Below are 16,057 nucleotides of genomic sequence, written 5' to 3' on the forward strand. Positions count from 1 at the left end.
AATCCTGCACTGATTCAACTAATCACGGCAGATGTTTTACGACTTCGGCTTCATGGAAAAATAAATCCAGTGAATAATTCGATACGATGCAAAAAAAAAAATGTTTTAAGAAGACCGCCCACTCCAATAAATGACTGTTTTTAGACCACGTCATTTTCGTTCAATAACACCAAATCGCTTTGGGACTACTACCCGGCCCCGGTAAATGTCAACGTTCTATCTTGGTCATCATCATGGGATATTGACAACCTATTTCCCCCCAGAAGGTTAAATATAATGGCGGATGGCAGACATCTTGGTGACTTCGTGTTTGAATTGAAGACGGGTTTATTCTGCTCAGAGTTTACATCTGAAAAAAATGTTCTCGGAAAGCTTCATTTGTATCAAACGTCATTTTTTTTTGGCCCTGATTTCCCAGTTATTGGGTGAGTGGGATGACATTTAACGAATTTATGGACAACAGGAAACAAACCACTTGAAATATTTTACCTCACAAAACTAAATCCAGTGTTCGGTACAGCTTTTATAAAAAATATCTTAAACATAGACCGACGACTATCTCAAATAATAACTAGAAGCACTCAGAGAGCGCAAACCTCAGTCAAGGCTTAATAATTCCCCGCCGTATTGTCAGTACATTCAACATAAATACTCGCATAAATGGTGAAGAATCCTTACAAAATCCTGAATCCAGACCCAAAATCTCATCGATTTGTACTTGTACCAAGGACCACTCCGAAAAATGTTCATGCAATTCCATCCATAACCTTTTTGAGTTATCTTGTTAACAGACAACCAACCAACCAACCAACCAACCAACCAACCAACCAACCAACCAACATATCATAGGCTGCAAAATTTGTAACGGCATGTGCATTTGTTTGCTGATGTATCTATTCTTTAATTAAACATTATTCTTTCTTCTATCACATTTCTGTTTGCCCTGTCTCCTCGTTTATTGCCCGTCGTAAATTTTTGTTTGCAATAAACTTTGTTATTAGCAAAGTTTATTAATAATTATATTACTTAAAGTAATATCATTACGGAAATATAGAAGCGTTGATGTACAGGCGTCGGCTGTTTGCAGCGTATAAATGACGCCCTCATTTGGTAACGGTATTTATAGTAGCATTTGTACTGAAAACTTGGGAAGTAATATCAAACCCACAACATGCTTGTCTGCGTTGCTCATGGGCGTCAATCGGTGGGAGACAGGGGGGACATCCCCCCCCCCACCCCACTTTTTCAAGTGGAGGGGATATCATATACTTTTTTCCGTTCCCCAATATAAATTGTAGCCAAATTTGATTCCACAGCTAAAATGTACTCCAAACTCGAAAATGATGATTATATGATGACAGAAACTGCCTCAGATCGCACACACAGAGCGTCTAGTATCCATACTTTGTCGAACCTTAGCGGGCCCCGAACCCCACGCCGTTAGAGCTTCGCATTATTCCTTTTGCTTCTACTCATCTACTGTACACAGCGCCCTCTATGTTCTGTACAAGGTATGGTCCCCCCCCCCCCCCCCTTGAGAAGCTGTTGACGCCCTTGGCGTTGCTCATATTATGAATCCACGAAAAATTGTGACTTTTAATATCGACTTCAGTTGATGTAACTAAGAAAAAAAAGTTTCCTGTTTTTCCCAAAATGTATCGAACTTATAAATGTACAAACAATAAATAATTATAACAACAAAAAACACCACTAGGGATAAATCCTGTCCCATGAAAACAAAAACAAAACAAACAACTGAAAGAACATAAAATCGACAAAAACTGTGACGTAAGGTCTGATTTTATTAGAAGTCATGTTTGCAATATTGATGTTCAACATTTTCGCATTTCAAAATTAAAACTGAAAACAAATAAACAGAAACACTAACATAAAATAATAAAACTTTGTACAGAATTACAGAAACAGAAACAATACTTTCTACTCAATATCTGTTGATTTTGACTTGACAAGTAAAGTAGTTGCATATTTTTTATGAGTATGAGTGGGACAACACAATGATGTGCTATAGCGTGGCAATAAAAATGTAGCAGTCAACCATAAATATTGAAAATACTAGCACTTCTTTTGCAAAACTTATCTATAGAGTCTGAAGGTGAAAATACTCTACACAATGGTCTTTATCCCATCTCATTGACAGCCCAGTCCAGAGATACAGCTAATTGAATGAAAGGACTTGAATTCCAAATTGGGTCACTTTTCAGATTATCTGGTATCTGATTAAAGACCATACCAAGAAGGTGTGTTGTTGCACTTCACACCAAACAAGTGCAATTTATCAACTTTATACTTGCGTCAAACACTTGACTGTTGTTAGCTTTTGAAGAAAATGGACATTAAAGGGAAGATACAACATTTGCAAACATCACAAAACGAAATGATCAAATTATCGCGAAATACCTTACTGGATAGTTAGGGAATGACTGTCTAAAGCATCCTGTAAAATCGTGGCTCCTGGTGTGCTGACATTTTCAAGAAAAATGGTATTTTTCCAACGCTGGTCGGCCGACCAGCGTTGGAGAAAACTGGCTTATTTTCAAAAATTGCTCCGAATTTGTCATAATTAGTTATTCCGCATTTTCTTTGCAATTGATTACACACCTGTGAAGAGGTACAAGTCTGCTAGCCTGATTCTCTGACCTTACAATTCCCCAAAGTATATTAATTGCTCCGTTTCATCTTAAGTGGGGTTCAGGGAACCAGACTGCAAGAACATGATTGGTTTTCTTGGTTTTTCCAGCATTTACAAGCCCAAACGTGAAAAAAGTCATTTTAACAATAGCTGCTATAACATACTAATCCTCCAAATCCATTTATTTCTGAAAATTGCAGCAAAAGCAAATGTTGTACATTCCCTTTAAAGTTTATAAAGTAACTTATACTTAGGCCACAGAATTGTTACCTACAAAGCTATGATTCTGAAATCATTCTTTATGAGGAATAATCCTCCACCCATGTTACAAATGGTGAAAACAGGTAAAATTTGTGAACAATAAAGAAAGTGGCCAAACAAGAAAGTGGCTTAACAGATTTTGACAGTCGTTGGTCGTTACAAGCTTTGCCGTAACTTTTAAACAAAAGGTCTGCATCACTTCGAACAAAAATCCTGTCAATTAAGGGTAAAGAAACACTCTATCATCTCATGGTAACTTTTTCCACAAAAAAAAATTAGTTTCCTCAGACAAAAATGCTGTTTGACTGCTACATTTTTTTGAGAGATGTTGTACATGTACATCACTACTCAAACATGCAGGTCTCTGTCCCGGGGGAAATAGTCATTTTGATTTTCAACATCTTCATGTTGTTTTTTTTGCGATACATATTACATGGTTAATCCGTCGCTGTCAGGATTAAGCCCAGGCATGGCCTTGCCGTTACGTCCCTAGAGGGCCTTGTGTGCTCCAGTATCAACAAAGTTGGAGTGAACGTTATCCTTGGGGCTTTATTTTAGTTTGAGATGCGGAGAAGATGAGATTGCAGATTATGTGATTAGCGACGAGGCTGCAATGGTTTCCAAGGAATCGGTCTTGCTGGACCCTGGTCCATGCCCCATGGCCTGGCTGTGACAGCACACAGCCTGGGGTGTTGGGGGGGGGGGAGATACGCAGCGCGGATTATCAAATTCAAAATTGATGTTTGGAGAGCGCAGCATGTGCAAGTCAGTTCATTCTCAACGTGTGTCTCTTCCAAGGTGCAGTTGTGTAATGTGATTGACGATAAGTAATTGGATTTGCGGTAAATGCAGGAGCGTGGAGGTCACGCCTGCAGAGGAAACGTTTCGCAGCACGGGGGTCGGGACGCCTACAGCTCATCACACCTGCAAATTGCTTTCCAATCCTGTTTTGCCCTTGATACATCGAATGATGAGTTCTGATATAGAAACTCCATTATCTAATCTCACACTAAGCAGTCACTGAACTGGCTGAACGAGTGGTTCAGGGCCAAATACATTCATTTGTCATCTTGAAACGGCTTGAATCTTCGATGGGATTTTCAGTACAAGAATGGTAGCGTGAAAAAAACAGCGAAATACAAACTTCCTTTCATTTCATCCTAACCACCCCAACCCTTTAAAATCCAACTGCATATTTTGTTGGAATCTGTTGGACTGAGAACTGCACTAGTAAACTGATTATGCTTTACATGGGGTCAGGCATGCCACCATAATCAGAGTCCAACAGTTTGGTTGCATGTGTTTCCATATTGTGTTGGATTATTTTTGCAAGAGTGAGGAAGGTTCCTAGTAAATCATTTAAGGGGTTAGGGGCTAGTTTAATAAGCTGCTGGTTCACAGGCAAATACTGTAACTTTAGCGGATAAAAAATATACAATATTCACAGACTTTGAAGTAGTAATTAAAAAACAGGAGCAAATCGTACATGCACCTAATGTAATGGCGTATAGTTAAAGTTACAACTTTTGTTTATAAATCTTACAAAAAATAACTGCGTTGAATATACATCGATATTTACAGTGATATTGACAGTATTTTGTGAGACGATGAATTTATGTAACACAAATATCAACCCAGAGATGCATAAAACAGGCTTGCGACTGCAGAGTCATGAAAAAAGAGGAAATCACATCTTAACCAGACCTACTGCAGGGTTTCCAAATTTAATAGCTTCCGTGTACAAAACAAGAAAAAACCAGCTGATCCTAAGAAAAGTCGCACGCATGATAATAAATATGACGACTGGTACGGCCACATTTTGGATGGTTTACGTAGTCCTGATTTGATCAATCAAATCTTGGACAGACGACGTGGAAATAGTACAAGCACCATGTGAAAAATATTACATTTTTACAAAAAAAAACTACAACCAATCATAAATGTTGTGTTTAACCACTTCGCATGGGGATTATTTTTGCCGAAAATTTTGATTTTCGCAAAAGGCCAAATTTACCAGCCAACTTCTGGTATACAGCCAAACGCCACACGTACTGATTCGCAAGAGTAATTTCAACAGTATTTGTACGATATTTCTTGCCGAAACCTTGTATGTTTCAATACTCAGGGGTGTGCACTGGAGCGTAAATTGTAGAAAAGGCCGTGCACAATGGTCAATTCAAGATCAACATATGGTCCACCTCCACAGACTTTTGTGTGTGTGTGTGTACAAAAGGCACGAGGGATTAGCGTGTTTGGACATCACCCAGAGGCGAGGCGAGGCAATCTGGACATTTCAACCCGTCAGCCATGCCTGGGTATAAAAAACAGCCAGTGCGTGTTTTCATTTCCTCCGATGCGAACAGGTTTAAGTAACAGCTCCTACCGATTTAGTGAGAAATCACCGTCCGATTTAATGTGAAAAACATTGCTCAAAGTGAAGATAGGACTGGTATCAAATCCCCTGTGAAATTATCCCGCCTGAAATAGTATCGTTCAGAAGCAATGGTTGAAGGTGGTTGTCAAAAGTGTGCACTAAGGCACACTTTTTTAAAAATTAGACGAACTTCTTGAAGTACTGTGAAGATTATCCATCTACTGGGACCTCGACGTCACGCACACTTACTGCCCGAATGAGAACCGTGTCCCGATTGCTGACTTAGGGATTACAATGTATACACAATAGCGTGCAACTCAAAATATTAAACAGCAACTTTTAAAATCGGAGGTGCTGCCAAACGGAATCCACTTACGAGGCAAGAAAATCGTGCCATGGTTTTCTCTGTTTTTCTCAAAATGTATAGTATCTACGGAGCTGAAATTTCAACCGGTAAGTTGTCACACCCCCTTCTTAAGATTTTGAGCAATCGTGTTGCTTCAAACGGAAACAAAATGCATAAAATAATAGATGCAACTTTAACTGTATTTACAAGACTTAACACAAGGAGCATAAAGTCGATACATGTGTTGTCAAGAAAACTTAAATATAAATCAAATTAGGTTTTGCCCTTTACCAACATTTAAACACTGTATACTCAGTGTGTTACCTACCGAGTGAAAGATGGAAAAAAAATCACTTGTGTGGGACTCGAACCCACGACCTCCTGCTTTCTAGTGCAGATGTCTTACCACTCGACCACCGAGCTAACGGGATCAGTTGGCTGGTTCGAATCTGATGTACAAAGCAGCGGGTACCGCATTAACTATTCATAAGATGGAATTTTGCGTCGGGATGATATAAATTAAATATAGGTGTGGTAATTATTTCCGGGGAATGGGCGTGGCATGGTAGTAGGCTGAGGGGGAGGTGGGGGCGGGGGTGGGTGATTATGCATATTGGGATAACCTGGAGGGGGTGGGGGTGGGGGTGGGGGAGGGGGGTTAAAACTGTTGGGGTGGGGATTAGGTGGAGGCGGAGGTGGGGGCGGGAAAGAATAGTCCCCATAAGGGGCGGGGCCCTGTGGATTAAATGTACCTGGTAATCCCATGAATTGATCCGGATTAAAGGATGATCCATGCTGTTGGTACGCTTGTGGATGCCAGGGTGGGCCAAAAGGGGGTCTCGGATGATGGGGTCCAAATGGTGGGCGTGGCATCCCCCGCCCTCTCCAGTTTTGGAATGGTTGTCTCGGTCTGGCATCAAAGGCAGCTCTTCCTCGTGGTCTATGTTGATTGGTCGATTCTAAACGAACAATGAAGAGATTTACTTAATACGCCAAATGGCATTCATTATCACAACTTTTTAAATTGAAGTTGTCTTACTTGGTGTCAATCCAAATAAGGTCAATTCATTGGCAAGAAGTCTTGGTACCAAACGCTGACTAGTCTAGTCACAGACTCCCGCGTTAGAATTTACCGAATTGTTATCTGTGTTTAAATCGTTTAAAAAGGAAGTTGAGGTAAATTTCTTATTTTGATAATAGTCATCAATATGCAATATTTTCAATATGTTGCAAATTGTAATGCTTTCTTTTTTTTGGAAATACCCATTTGTTGCCCTTGATTGGATGGGCCCAGTCAGGACACAAAATAAAACCAAAAAAAATTAAAACATTAGGACATTACACACATTGCGAATCTTATACATGGTGCCCGGATGTACAATACTCTGGTACAATCTCGCAGGTTTTTGAGGTCAACTTCCACGCTCTAGTTAGTATAATGGCGTTCTACTCTAGTCTTACTCTTGTTAATTTTGACAGAAGAGAAAGCAAACTAAGTAGAGTTTGAAGGGACAAACACACGTTGTTGGGCTAGAGGTTTATGTCTGTTTAATTAACAGAGCATATGGCTTTTTCGCATTGTTGATTGTTGATTGTTATTGTTGATGTTGATGATTGATGTTGGTTATTGATGTTGATTGTTGATGATGATTGTTGACGTTATTTGTTGATTGTTAAGGTTGATTGTTGATTGTTGATTGTTGATGTTGATTGTTGATGTTCATTAGTTGATGGTGATTGTTGATTTGATTGTTGATTAGTTAATGTTGATTGTTGATGTTGAGTTAATGTTGATTGTTGATTTTTGATGTTGATGTTGTTGAATGTTGCTTGTTGATGTTGATGTTAATGTTGCTTGTTGATGTTGATGTTGATGTTGATTGTTGATGTTGATTGTTGATGTTGACGTTGATTGTTGATGTTGATGTTAATGTTAATGTTGACGTTGATTGTTGATGTTGATGTTAATGTTAATGTTGATTGTTGATTGTTGATGTTGATTGTTGATTTTGATTGTTGATTGCTGATGTTGACGTTGATTGCTGATTGTTGCTGAGGCCCAACACCTAATAAATGTAAAACTGAAATAAAAACAAGCCGAATGCTGAATCACTGTCGAAGATGACTTGCGTCCTTGCACTCTAGTTTAAGTCTTCTTGGCATGTGATCCATCTTCGGAAGATATGACTTTTAAGGCCCCAAGACATTTCAATCACACAGAGGAGAGAGAAGTATTATCTATATTGATTTTGACCTCAAAAGGATGCGGCGGAGAAGCCGAATAAACCAAAAGTACATCTTACCATGGTAACCGTGGCGATTGCCTGATGGAAACTGATGCCTTGACGGCAAGCTCTCGTCCGTTGCCATGACAACATCCTGCATGTTGTTTCGGCTGTTGGCAGGGAGTAAAAGCAATTTTTATATTAGATGGATGTTTGTTTAAATCAGGCGAGACAGCTCAGAATGTGCCTGCGTGCCTGAAAGATGAAACATATAGATAATTTTGCAGAAAGTTGACAGCTGATGTTACACTAACAAATTATGATTTGTGAGCAAATTTGAGTCACTTCACCGGACACATACCTCGGATTTGGAGTTTTTCTCTTGCGCTTGTCGTTCTTTTTCTTGTTCTTTACGGCACGCTCTTGTTCGTCGTCGCTGTACTCAACGCACTCCGCAGGGGGCTCCTCGTCATTTTCCCACGATGCATCGGAACCTTTCAACCTGTTGCCAATCAATTAAGTATGCAAATCAAGTTCGTAGCCCTTGTTCTGCCAGGCATTGATAGGCGGCGTCGGAATTACTTGGCTTCGACTGCAAATAACAAATAACTGCGCGATGCCTGTGCAATATAGATTATGGAAGCTTTGCCCCCAAAAACTGTATCTTGTTGTAAAGGGACGACAGACGATACGTACATTTAATATAAATCCTTGCTAAAATATCAGGGTTCGTGGTACATTAGCGGTAGCCCGCTAGCCAAATGCTTGTCAAAACAGCGGCGGGCTAGTCAAACTATTCCTTAAGTAGCCTGACTGGCGAGTCCAAAAAAAATTGGGATACAGCAAAGATGAAAGGACATGAAGAAATCATGAAATTCAGAGAGCAATTAGTAGATCTGTTTATTAGAAACACTGACAAGATTGCATGTATGCACATTGTTGCTTGTGAGACACTCTATAAAAGAGAAAACATGCGGGCTAGTGAAAATGCCTGTGGGCTAGTTAAGAGTCTGTCTCAGTAGCCCGGCTGGCTAGTGAACAAAAAAAATTAAGGTCGAACCCTGAAATAACACGATGTCGCAAATCTTGTGGTTGAAAGGATTGATTCCACTAAAAAAAAAAAATTTTAAGCACTGCGTTGCGCGTTAGATACATTGACTGCATTCCTAATGTAAATGTCCCAATTAGTGGGACATTTCAATTACACAATTCCAGGGGTTGAGATCGCACAAGGCATGATAGGAACAAACCCGGCACAGCAATATTGTACCCATGGAAACAAGGTTGGTCAGTCACATACAAAGGCCAAGTTCGCGCAACGACTATAGTTGACCAATGGTTAACCATAGTCCGACTAACGCTTGCCCGAACTCTGTCTAGTCGACAGTGGTTGACTACGCTAGTCGACTATTTGGAACCAACCTACAGGGGTTGGTTGCATCGCTGGTAACCAATAGCCGCGCGCATTTATAACGTACAGCAGGGAGCCAGGACCCAGAAGTTTTGCAATGACATTTTGACCAGCGTTTGACTAGAGACGTTCGCACGTTGCTATTAGTGCGCAGGCGTAAAGTACGTCACAAATCAACCACTAGTCGACGAATGGTCCTTGCCCGAACTTGGCCAAGGTTGGTCAGTCACATACAAAGAAAACTATGGGCTCCGTGCACAAGTACCCCCTCAACGGTAAGAAAGGGAGAGTTGTGGAGGACCACTGGGCGAGACATTTGAACGCATTGCTGACGATGCCTGATGCTCTTTGAGCAATTTCACAATACAATAAGTTGTGCATGCTTCGCGCTATCCGCTCCGTTCACAAGTACCCCCTCACCGGCAAAGGAAGTACAGTTGGGGGTGACCGACCGACGCCATCTTGCCTGACTGCAATTCAAAGCTCGGCCACTGCGTGTGCATAATACAAATCCCCTGGTGTACGTGCGTCACACACAAGGAACGGTGCGCGTCAACCAGCTAAATGTCCCGCCCATGGGACGTCGTTGTTAGGTAATAGGGCGCCCTCTTTTTTTAGCGCACGGAGCTCATACACACGCAAACCAGTACACGTACACGGCGTGTCCCGCCAACTGGCTCTCGAAAGCGGTACAAAAGCGCCCTCTCTAGTTTGCGAACAGAGCTAATAGGCTGGTCTTCTTAGACTGGCAAAAAAATCCAGAAATGGATGATACATACTGCTTGAGTCTCTGTGTGAAGACATAAGTCGTCATGTCAGGGATTCTCGGAGCAAAGAAGACTGGCATCTTTAACTCAATCTTGAGATCTTGGACGTCGGTCAAATTGTTGAATCGGACAGTGTACAGCGGGGCTATCACAGGGCCAAACACTTCAAAAATCTAAGCAAAGGCAAAGAAATGAGGTACATAAATACAGTGTTTAAAAAACAGTAAACTTGCGTTAAGTCAAATCTCAAGGGAAAGGATCAAACAAGTTGAGGGATCCAGTGTTCGAGTTGAGCAAGTTTCCCAATTTTTCTACAGTCATGTCATAATAATAATAATAATAATTTGGGAGGCTAATAATCCTTACTCTCAGCTGGAATGCTGAATTGCGAAGGACGCGGCTACAATGCAGTCAGGCCGCTGGCACGTAAAGGCGCCTATGGCTGCCGGCCTCTTCGACCCATACATGACTACGGAGCACAGCCTGAGATCGAAAGTGTTTGATTTTTCCGGAGGGAGGAAAACCGGAGGGCACGGAGAAAAACCCTCGTGGCACAGGAGAGAACCAACGCACAACTCCAGTCACATGTGATCCGGGCCCAGGATTCGAACCGTGGTCACCTTGGTGAGAGGCGAGCGCTTTACGCACAAGCCACCCATGCCACCCTACACGTACACATGTACATGAATGGATTCCACCGTAACTCGCTATGCCCGGCCATAAAATACACATGTTATTTAGCACACTTTCCTCTTTTTTTTTATTCTAATGGTGTAAAAGTCAAAAATATTCGTTTTACTCAGATTTCAAATATTTTTTTACCTAAAAGTGTCAGCTCTATAGCAAACGTGACAAAGCCTCTCAATTTTGTAACTGCATGTAGCAAATCCTTATTTTGTGTCGTTTGTCTATCGATATCGACGGACATGATTGTGGTTTTTCGATGTGCAGTCACATTGCTGATCCTATCTAAACTAAGGTGTACCAGCTGCAACTGGACCAGCGGTAGAGACCACGTAGCGGAATGGCCGATATTTGTCAGATTTCAAAGAAGATATTTGAGGCTAGGGGCAATAGTTTTTCTGTCGTTTTCATTTTCGTATATTTCACGAATCTGTATGAGGAAAGAAAATGGGTAGCTTCGATTTAAAAATGGTCATAGATACACTCTTCTTTCTGTTTCGGTTTAATTCTTGGACAAGGATGCTTGTTGTTTTCTGGCGTGGGGGGGGGGGGGGGCATGGCCCCCGTTGGCCCACCCCCTCCCCACGGGATCTGCCAGTGTAAGCCAATTACTTACCACTCCAATGGCTTGTCTGTCGTCCCGGAACAAGACCGTGTCAGAATCCAGGGCTTCAACGCCAAGACTCGATTGAATCACGACTATAAAAGCCAAAAAAAAGACAAGACAAGTCAGCAGATTATTGGAAAGATTAAGATGAGTGGAAATGGGAAGTGGACATCTGTCTTTCTGCTGTCAAAATACCGAAAAAGAAGATTGAACGTTTTCGAATGTGCAATTTTTCAGTTTTTCTGCTTTTTATGCACAACTTAAAAAAGTCGACCAGGTTTGAGCTCTTCAGTCGAATCCAGAATCACAAGTCGATTGAATTTACTTTTACCTAAAAAAACAGATTTTGCTTTTCCTCCTTTTGCTGGTGGACAAGAAGTGGACAACTGCTTTTGTTTCATGAGAGCAGCAGATGAAATGTTTTTGAGGTGTCAATTTTCTACTCTCAACTAAACCAACGAACATGCTTAACATGAGCAGGGATGTAGTCAAGTCCATCACAAGTCCATCACAAGTCCATCACAAGTCCGTCACAAGTCCCTCACAAGTCCGTCACAAGTCCGTCACAAGTCCATCACAAGTCCGTCACAAGTCCATCACAAGTCCATCACAAGTCTATCACAATTCCTTCACAAGTCAATCACAATTCCATCACAAGTCCATCACAAGTCCGTCACAAGTCCATCACAAGTCCATCACAAGTCCATCACAAGTCCATCACAAGTCCATCACAAGTCCATCACAAGTCCATCACAAGTCCAGTCACAAGTAACAGTGGATGAACAATAACAAAGGAATGCCTTTGTCAAAGCTCATTTGAATAGCTTGTGAGTTGAATTGGGACTGGAGGACTTGTGATGGACTTGCAGGGACTTGTGATGGACTAGACTACATCCCTGCAGCATGAGCAAAACTTTGCTTCTTACCGAGCTGGCCGATGATACTTGAGACGACCCCGACAGGTTTGAGCTCTTCAGTCGAATCCAGAACCACATCTATAGGTTGCACTGGCGGTAAATCCTGACAACAGACATGGAGAAATACAGGTGTGAACATGAAATAGCAGGGGTCATTGGTGATGATCACAATGAAGGGCCAGTGTGAACAAGAAGCAGGGGTATCTGGGGTTAAAGGTATAGTCCATCATTTGTAATTTGTGCATTTTGTTCGTTTGAAGCTACAAAAGTGCTCAAAAACTAAAGAAGGGTGCTGAACAACTAACCTGATGAAGTTTCAGCTCAGCTTCAGCTGTATATTTCGAGAAAAACAACATTCTAGGATCTCGATTTCAACTCAAAAGTTGCTGAATCATGTTTTGAATTGGGCCTGAATTCAGCGTCCGAGACACGTTCTCACTGAGCCGATTGCAGCTACGTGATGTCCCGCACCGATCCGACGAATTATAGCAATGGCGCGCACATGTCCGTCGTGTCAACGCTTGCGCACGCTTCGCCGAATAAAAAAACAAACTACTAAAGGAAATTTCCAACGGTGCTTCTTAAGATGCACCGTTGGAAAGGCCTTCTTTCGTTGATTTCTTCAAAATGACAGCTTGCCAGAAAGAATAATTTCACAGGGAGTTTAGTCCCCTTACTATCTTTCAACCAAGTATGTTTTTTTAACAATAATTACGCCAGTTACTTTTGGGATAGCTGCAAATGATGGACTCTGGCTTTAAAGTTCAACGACCTTGTTGCACGGACCCGACGACACGAGGTCTTTTCTTGTAAGATACATCTGGTAGGTGAATAATCAGTAAATTATTGAGTACACTTCATACCATGACTAGCACTTCCTTCGCGGTTTTTGGAGGCAGGGCAAGTCGGTCTGGAAAATCCTCCTCACTATCACTGAAAACAAGCAAAAAAAACCCATGAAAGTAAGAAAATTGATTCACTCAATACGTACCTTCCAGAAATTTGGATCTTGAAATATTTCAGATTTTACCGAGTGAAAGTTGGATCACTCGGGTGGGACTCAAACCCACAAACAACCTGCTTTCTAGTGCAGACGTCTTACCACTCAACCACCGAGGTAATGGGATCTGTTGGCTGGTTCGAATCTAATGTATATAGCAGCGGGTTCCGCATTAACTGTTCATAAGATGGCATTTAGGGGTGATGTAAATTAAACCAGGTCTTGCCTCCTCAGGAGGTCGTTGGTTCGAGTCCCAACCGAGTGATTTTTTTTCCAACTTTCACTCGGGAGGTGGCACACTGAGTATACAGTGTTTGTACATCGGTGGGGAGGCAAGACCTAGTTTCATTTAAAATAATGTGTGGCAATGCTACAGCGCATTCTAGACCGACATTTTACACAGACTCTGCACCTACATGTAGGCTGTATCCTCTCAGAGTGATCCCCGTTTGCTATTTCCCAGGTTTGCAGCATTGCTATGTTGCTAGCATCGTGACTTTGGGCGTGATCCCTGGCTACATGGGTTTATGGCTTCTGACTAGCGCCCTTGAACAAAGACATTGACAAAATGGGGAACCGCCAACATAGGGCTGGATAGCTCAGTTGGTAGAGCAACAGAATGGCAATCCGGAGGTCGCAGGTTCAAACCCCGCTCCAGTCAATTTCTTTGTTCAACTTCAAAATTGAAGTTCTTTCTTCACCACTTGTACAACATCTGCTAGTAAATCACTCAAGCCAAATGCTTCATCTTACTGATGAACACCTTTCAAACCGATTTGTTTTGTAAAATTCAAACAGACGCATTTCTGGCATTACCTGTGCCTTGCACCTCGGATGGGTGCACGTCTCTCATCATCCGAGCTTGAGGAGTCAGAAGACGAGCTGCTTTCTTCCGTATCACTCTCACTCTCCGACGATGACGTTGACGATGATGAAGACGTTGACGAATCATCTTCAGAATCCTCAGAATCTTGTCTCGTTTCTTCCGATTTCTCTGGCAAGTCTTCCTGTTTCACCGAGACACTTTGGAAGGCATCGCCTGTAGGAATTTGAGATGTGTTTTCGAAACTCGGCAACAACTGGTCAATCGCTGTTTCAGCTTCTCTTGAAGTATCCGAGTCTTCAATTTCAGTTTTTATGCTCAGGCTGTAGCTATGAACCTGTGAAAGAGTTGTTGCCGGTTCAGTGTTCATTGGGGTGTACAGAATACAAGACCGGCGCTTGTCTTCCATTTTTATCATTCCGCGGCCATCACTGTCAGACGGAGCTTGTGATATTGATGCAGGTTCAGTTTTTGCGGTCAGGCTGCAACTTCCAACCTGTGAAAGAGTTGTTGCCGGTTCAGTGTTCATTGGGGTGCACGGAATACCAGGCAGGCAATCGTCTTCCATTTTGATCATTCCGTAGCCGTCATTTTCAGACGGAGCTGCTGATATTGATGCAGCATTTACTGAAAGTGACTCAACAGCAAGCGTACACGATGAATGTTCCGTTTCCAGTTCTTGCTTGACTATTGTCTTCTCCTCCACTGGCAAGCTGCCGGGACACGTCGGCTCAGGATCCATGCTTATCGCAGGTTACAACTTCTCCAGCATACGATCATATGGAGGTGTCTGCGTGTAGTCAAGGGTAAAAGGTAGAAATTGAAAAGGTAGAAACAAACTTCAACAGTCGTCAACCCAGCGTCAACAAATTTTGTAGAAGTTTGGGAAAATCAAAAACAGCTTTATATGGTAGAAATGCTTCAGCATATAAATTAAAGTAAAAACTATTTCAAATTTTTTTTTTTTTTCAACACGAAATGTACAACGACTCTGTCGAGTTTGTGTTGGCCACCATTTTGTTTACGTGAAGCTAGCCGTACTACGCATGCGTGAAGTGTACAGAGCCATACTACGCATGTGCCAAGTGTACAGCGCCATCCAAACAAGATGGCAGCCAACACTAATCGGCAAACTCGTCGTACATTTTGCGTTCCAAAAAACAAGTTTTTAAATAATTTTAACTTTAATTGATAATATGCAGAAGATGTTCCTTATTGCTTTTTCTACCAAGTACCATATAATTATAAAGCTACTTTTAATGTTCAAAAGCATATACAAAATTTATTGATGCTTGTTGACGACCGTTGACGCTTGTTGTTGACGCAGTAGACATGGTAGAAGTAGAACCCTACACTGTACTACAGGCCAGCGCAGCAAATGAGAGGCCACACACGTACACGTGGTCAGGTGGTGGGGCCGGCTACACAACCATGACAACCGCTGAACTTAAGTGGCGTCAGGTTGCAACTTCTTTCCCCGTAAACTACCATGACATACTCACTTAGTCTTCCGGATGTTTTTATTTTTTTCGTCCCAATGCTATAGCTTGCACAAGCTCAGACGTTTATTAAACGGAGAAATTTATTTAAAAACCGAGAGTGTTGCTGCAGTCCCGAGAAATAAACATGTGGTCTAAATATGCACGTTGTGTATAGGTCTTGTTCCTGCAATCTCTAACACTGTGTGGATGAAAGCTGTGGCTTACTTGAAAAGGGGCCAGACTGATTCTGCCTGGTATAATAAAAACAACAGAGGTCGCACTCCCAATTTACCGATGATTCCACCTGCACTGGACAAGTTCAGATTTTTTTCACCAGACATGAGTAGATCGTATGTCCGATTGCCAAATTTCTGAAAATTCTATCACTTTTTGTGTATTTGTTGTATGCGCGCACGAAAGTGTAAGTACAATGGCAACCCACCCCCCCCCAAAAAAAGGGGATAAAATTATAAAATGGAAGTTGGTTACTGAATCATTTCAGTTGAAGTCA

The 16,057-nt window shown here is 41.7% G+C and overlaps 1 protein-coding gene across 1 annotated transcript; it reads right to left on the minus strand.

Moving 5' to 3' along the window:
• Positions 1-6,106: 6,106 nt before the first annotated feature.
• On the minus strand, positions 6,107-15,742 carry LOC119731213 (H/ACA ribonucleoprotein complex non-core subunit NAF1-like). Its single transcript, XM_038204293.1, has 9 exons — positions 15,568-15,742; positions 14,059-14,855; positions 13,106-13,175; positions 12,252-12,345; positions 11,335-11,417; positions 10,047-10,207; positions 8,218-8,358; positions 7,935-8,026; positions 6,107-6,590 (listed from the first exon to the last, which is right to left on the minus strand). Exons 2-9 carry the CDS (start codon positions 14,805-14,807, stop codon positions 6,151-6,153), a joined length of 1,830 nt encoding a protein of 609 aa, XP_038060221.1. The 5' UTR covers positions 14,808-14,855; positions 15,568-15,742; the 3' UTR covers positions 6,107-6,150.
• Positions 15,743-16,057: the final 315 nt, after the last annotated feature.

The sequence above is a fragment of the Patiria miniata genome, unplaced genomic scaffold, assembly GCF_015706575.1.
Source record: "Patiria miniata isolate m_02_andy unplaced genomic scaffold, ASM1570657v1 HiC_scaffold_23, whole genome shotgun sequence".
Taxonomy (NCBI): domain Eukaryota; kingdom Metazoa; phylum Echinodermata; class Asteroidea; order Valvatida; family Asterinidae; genus Patiria; species Patiria miniata.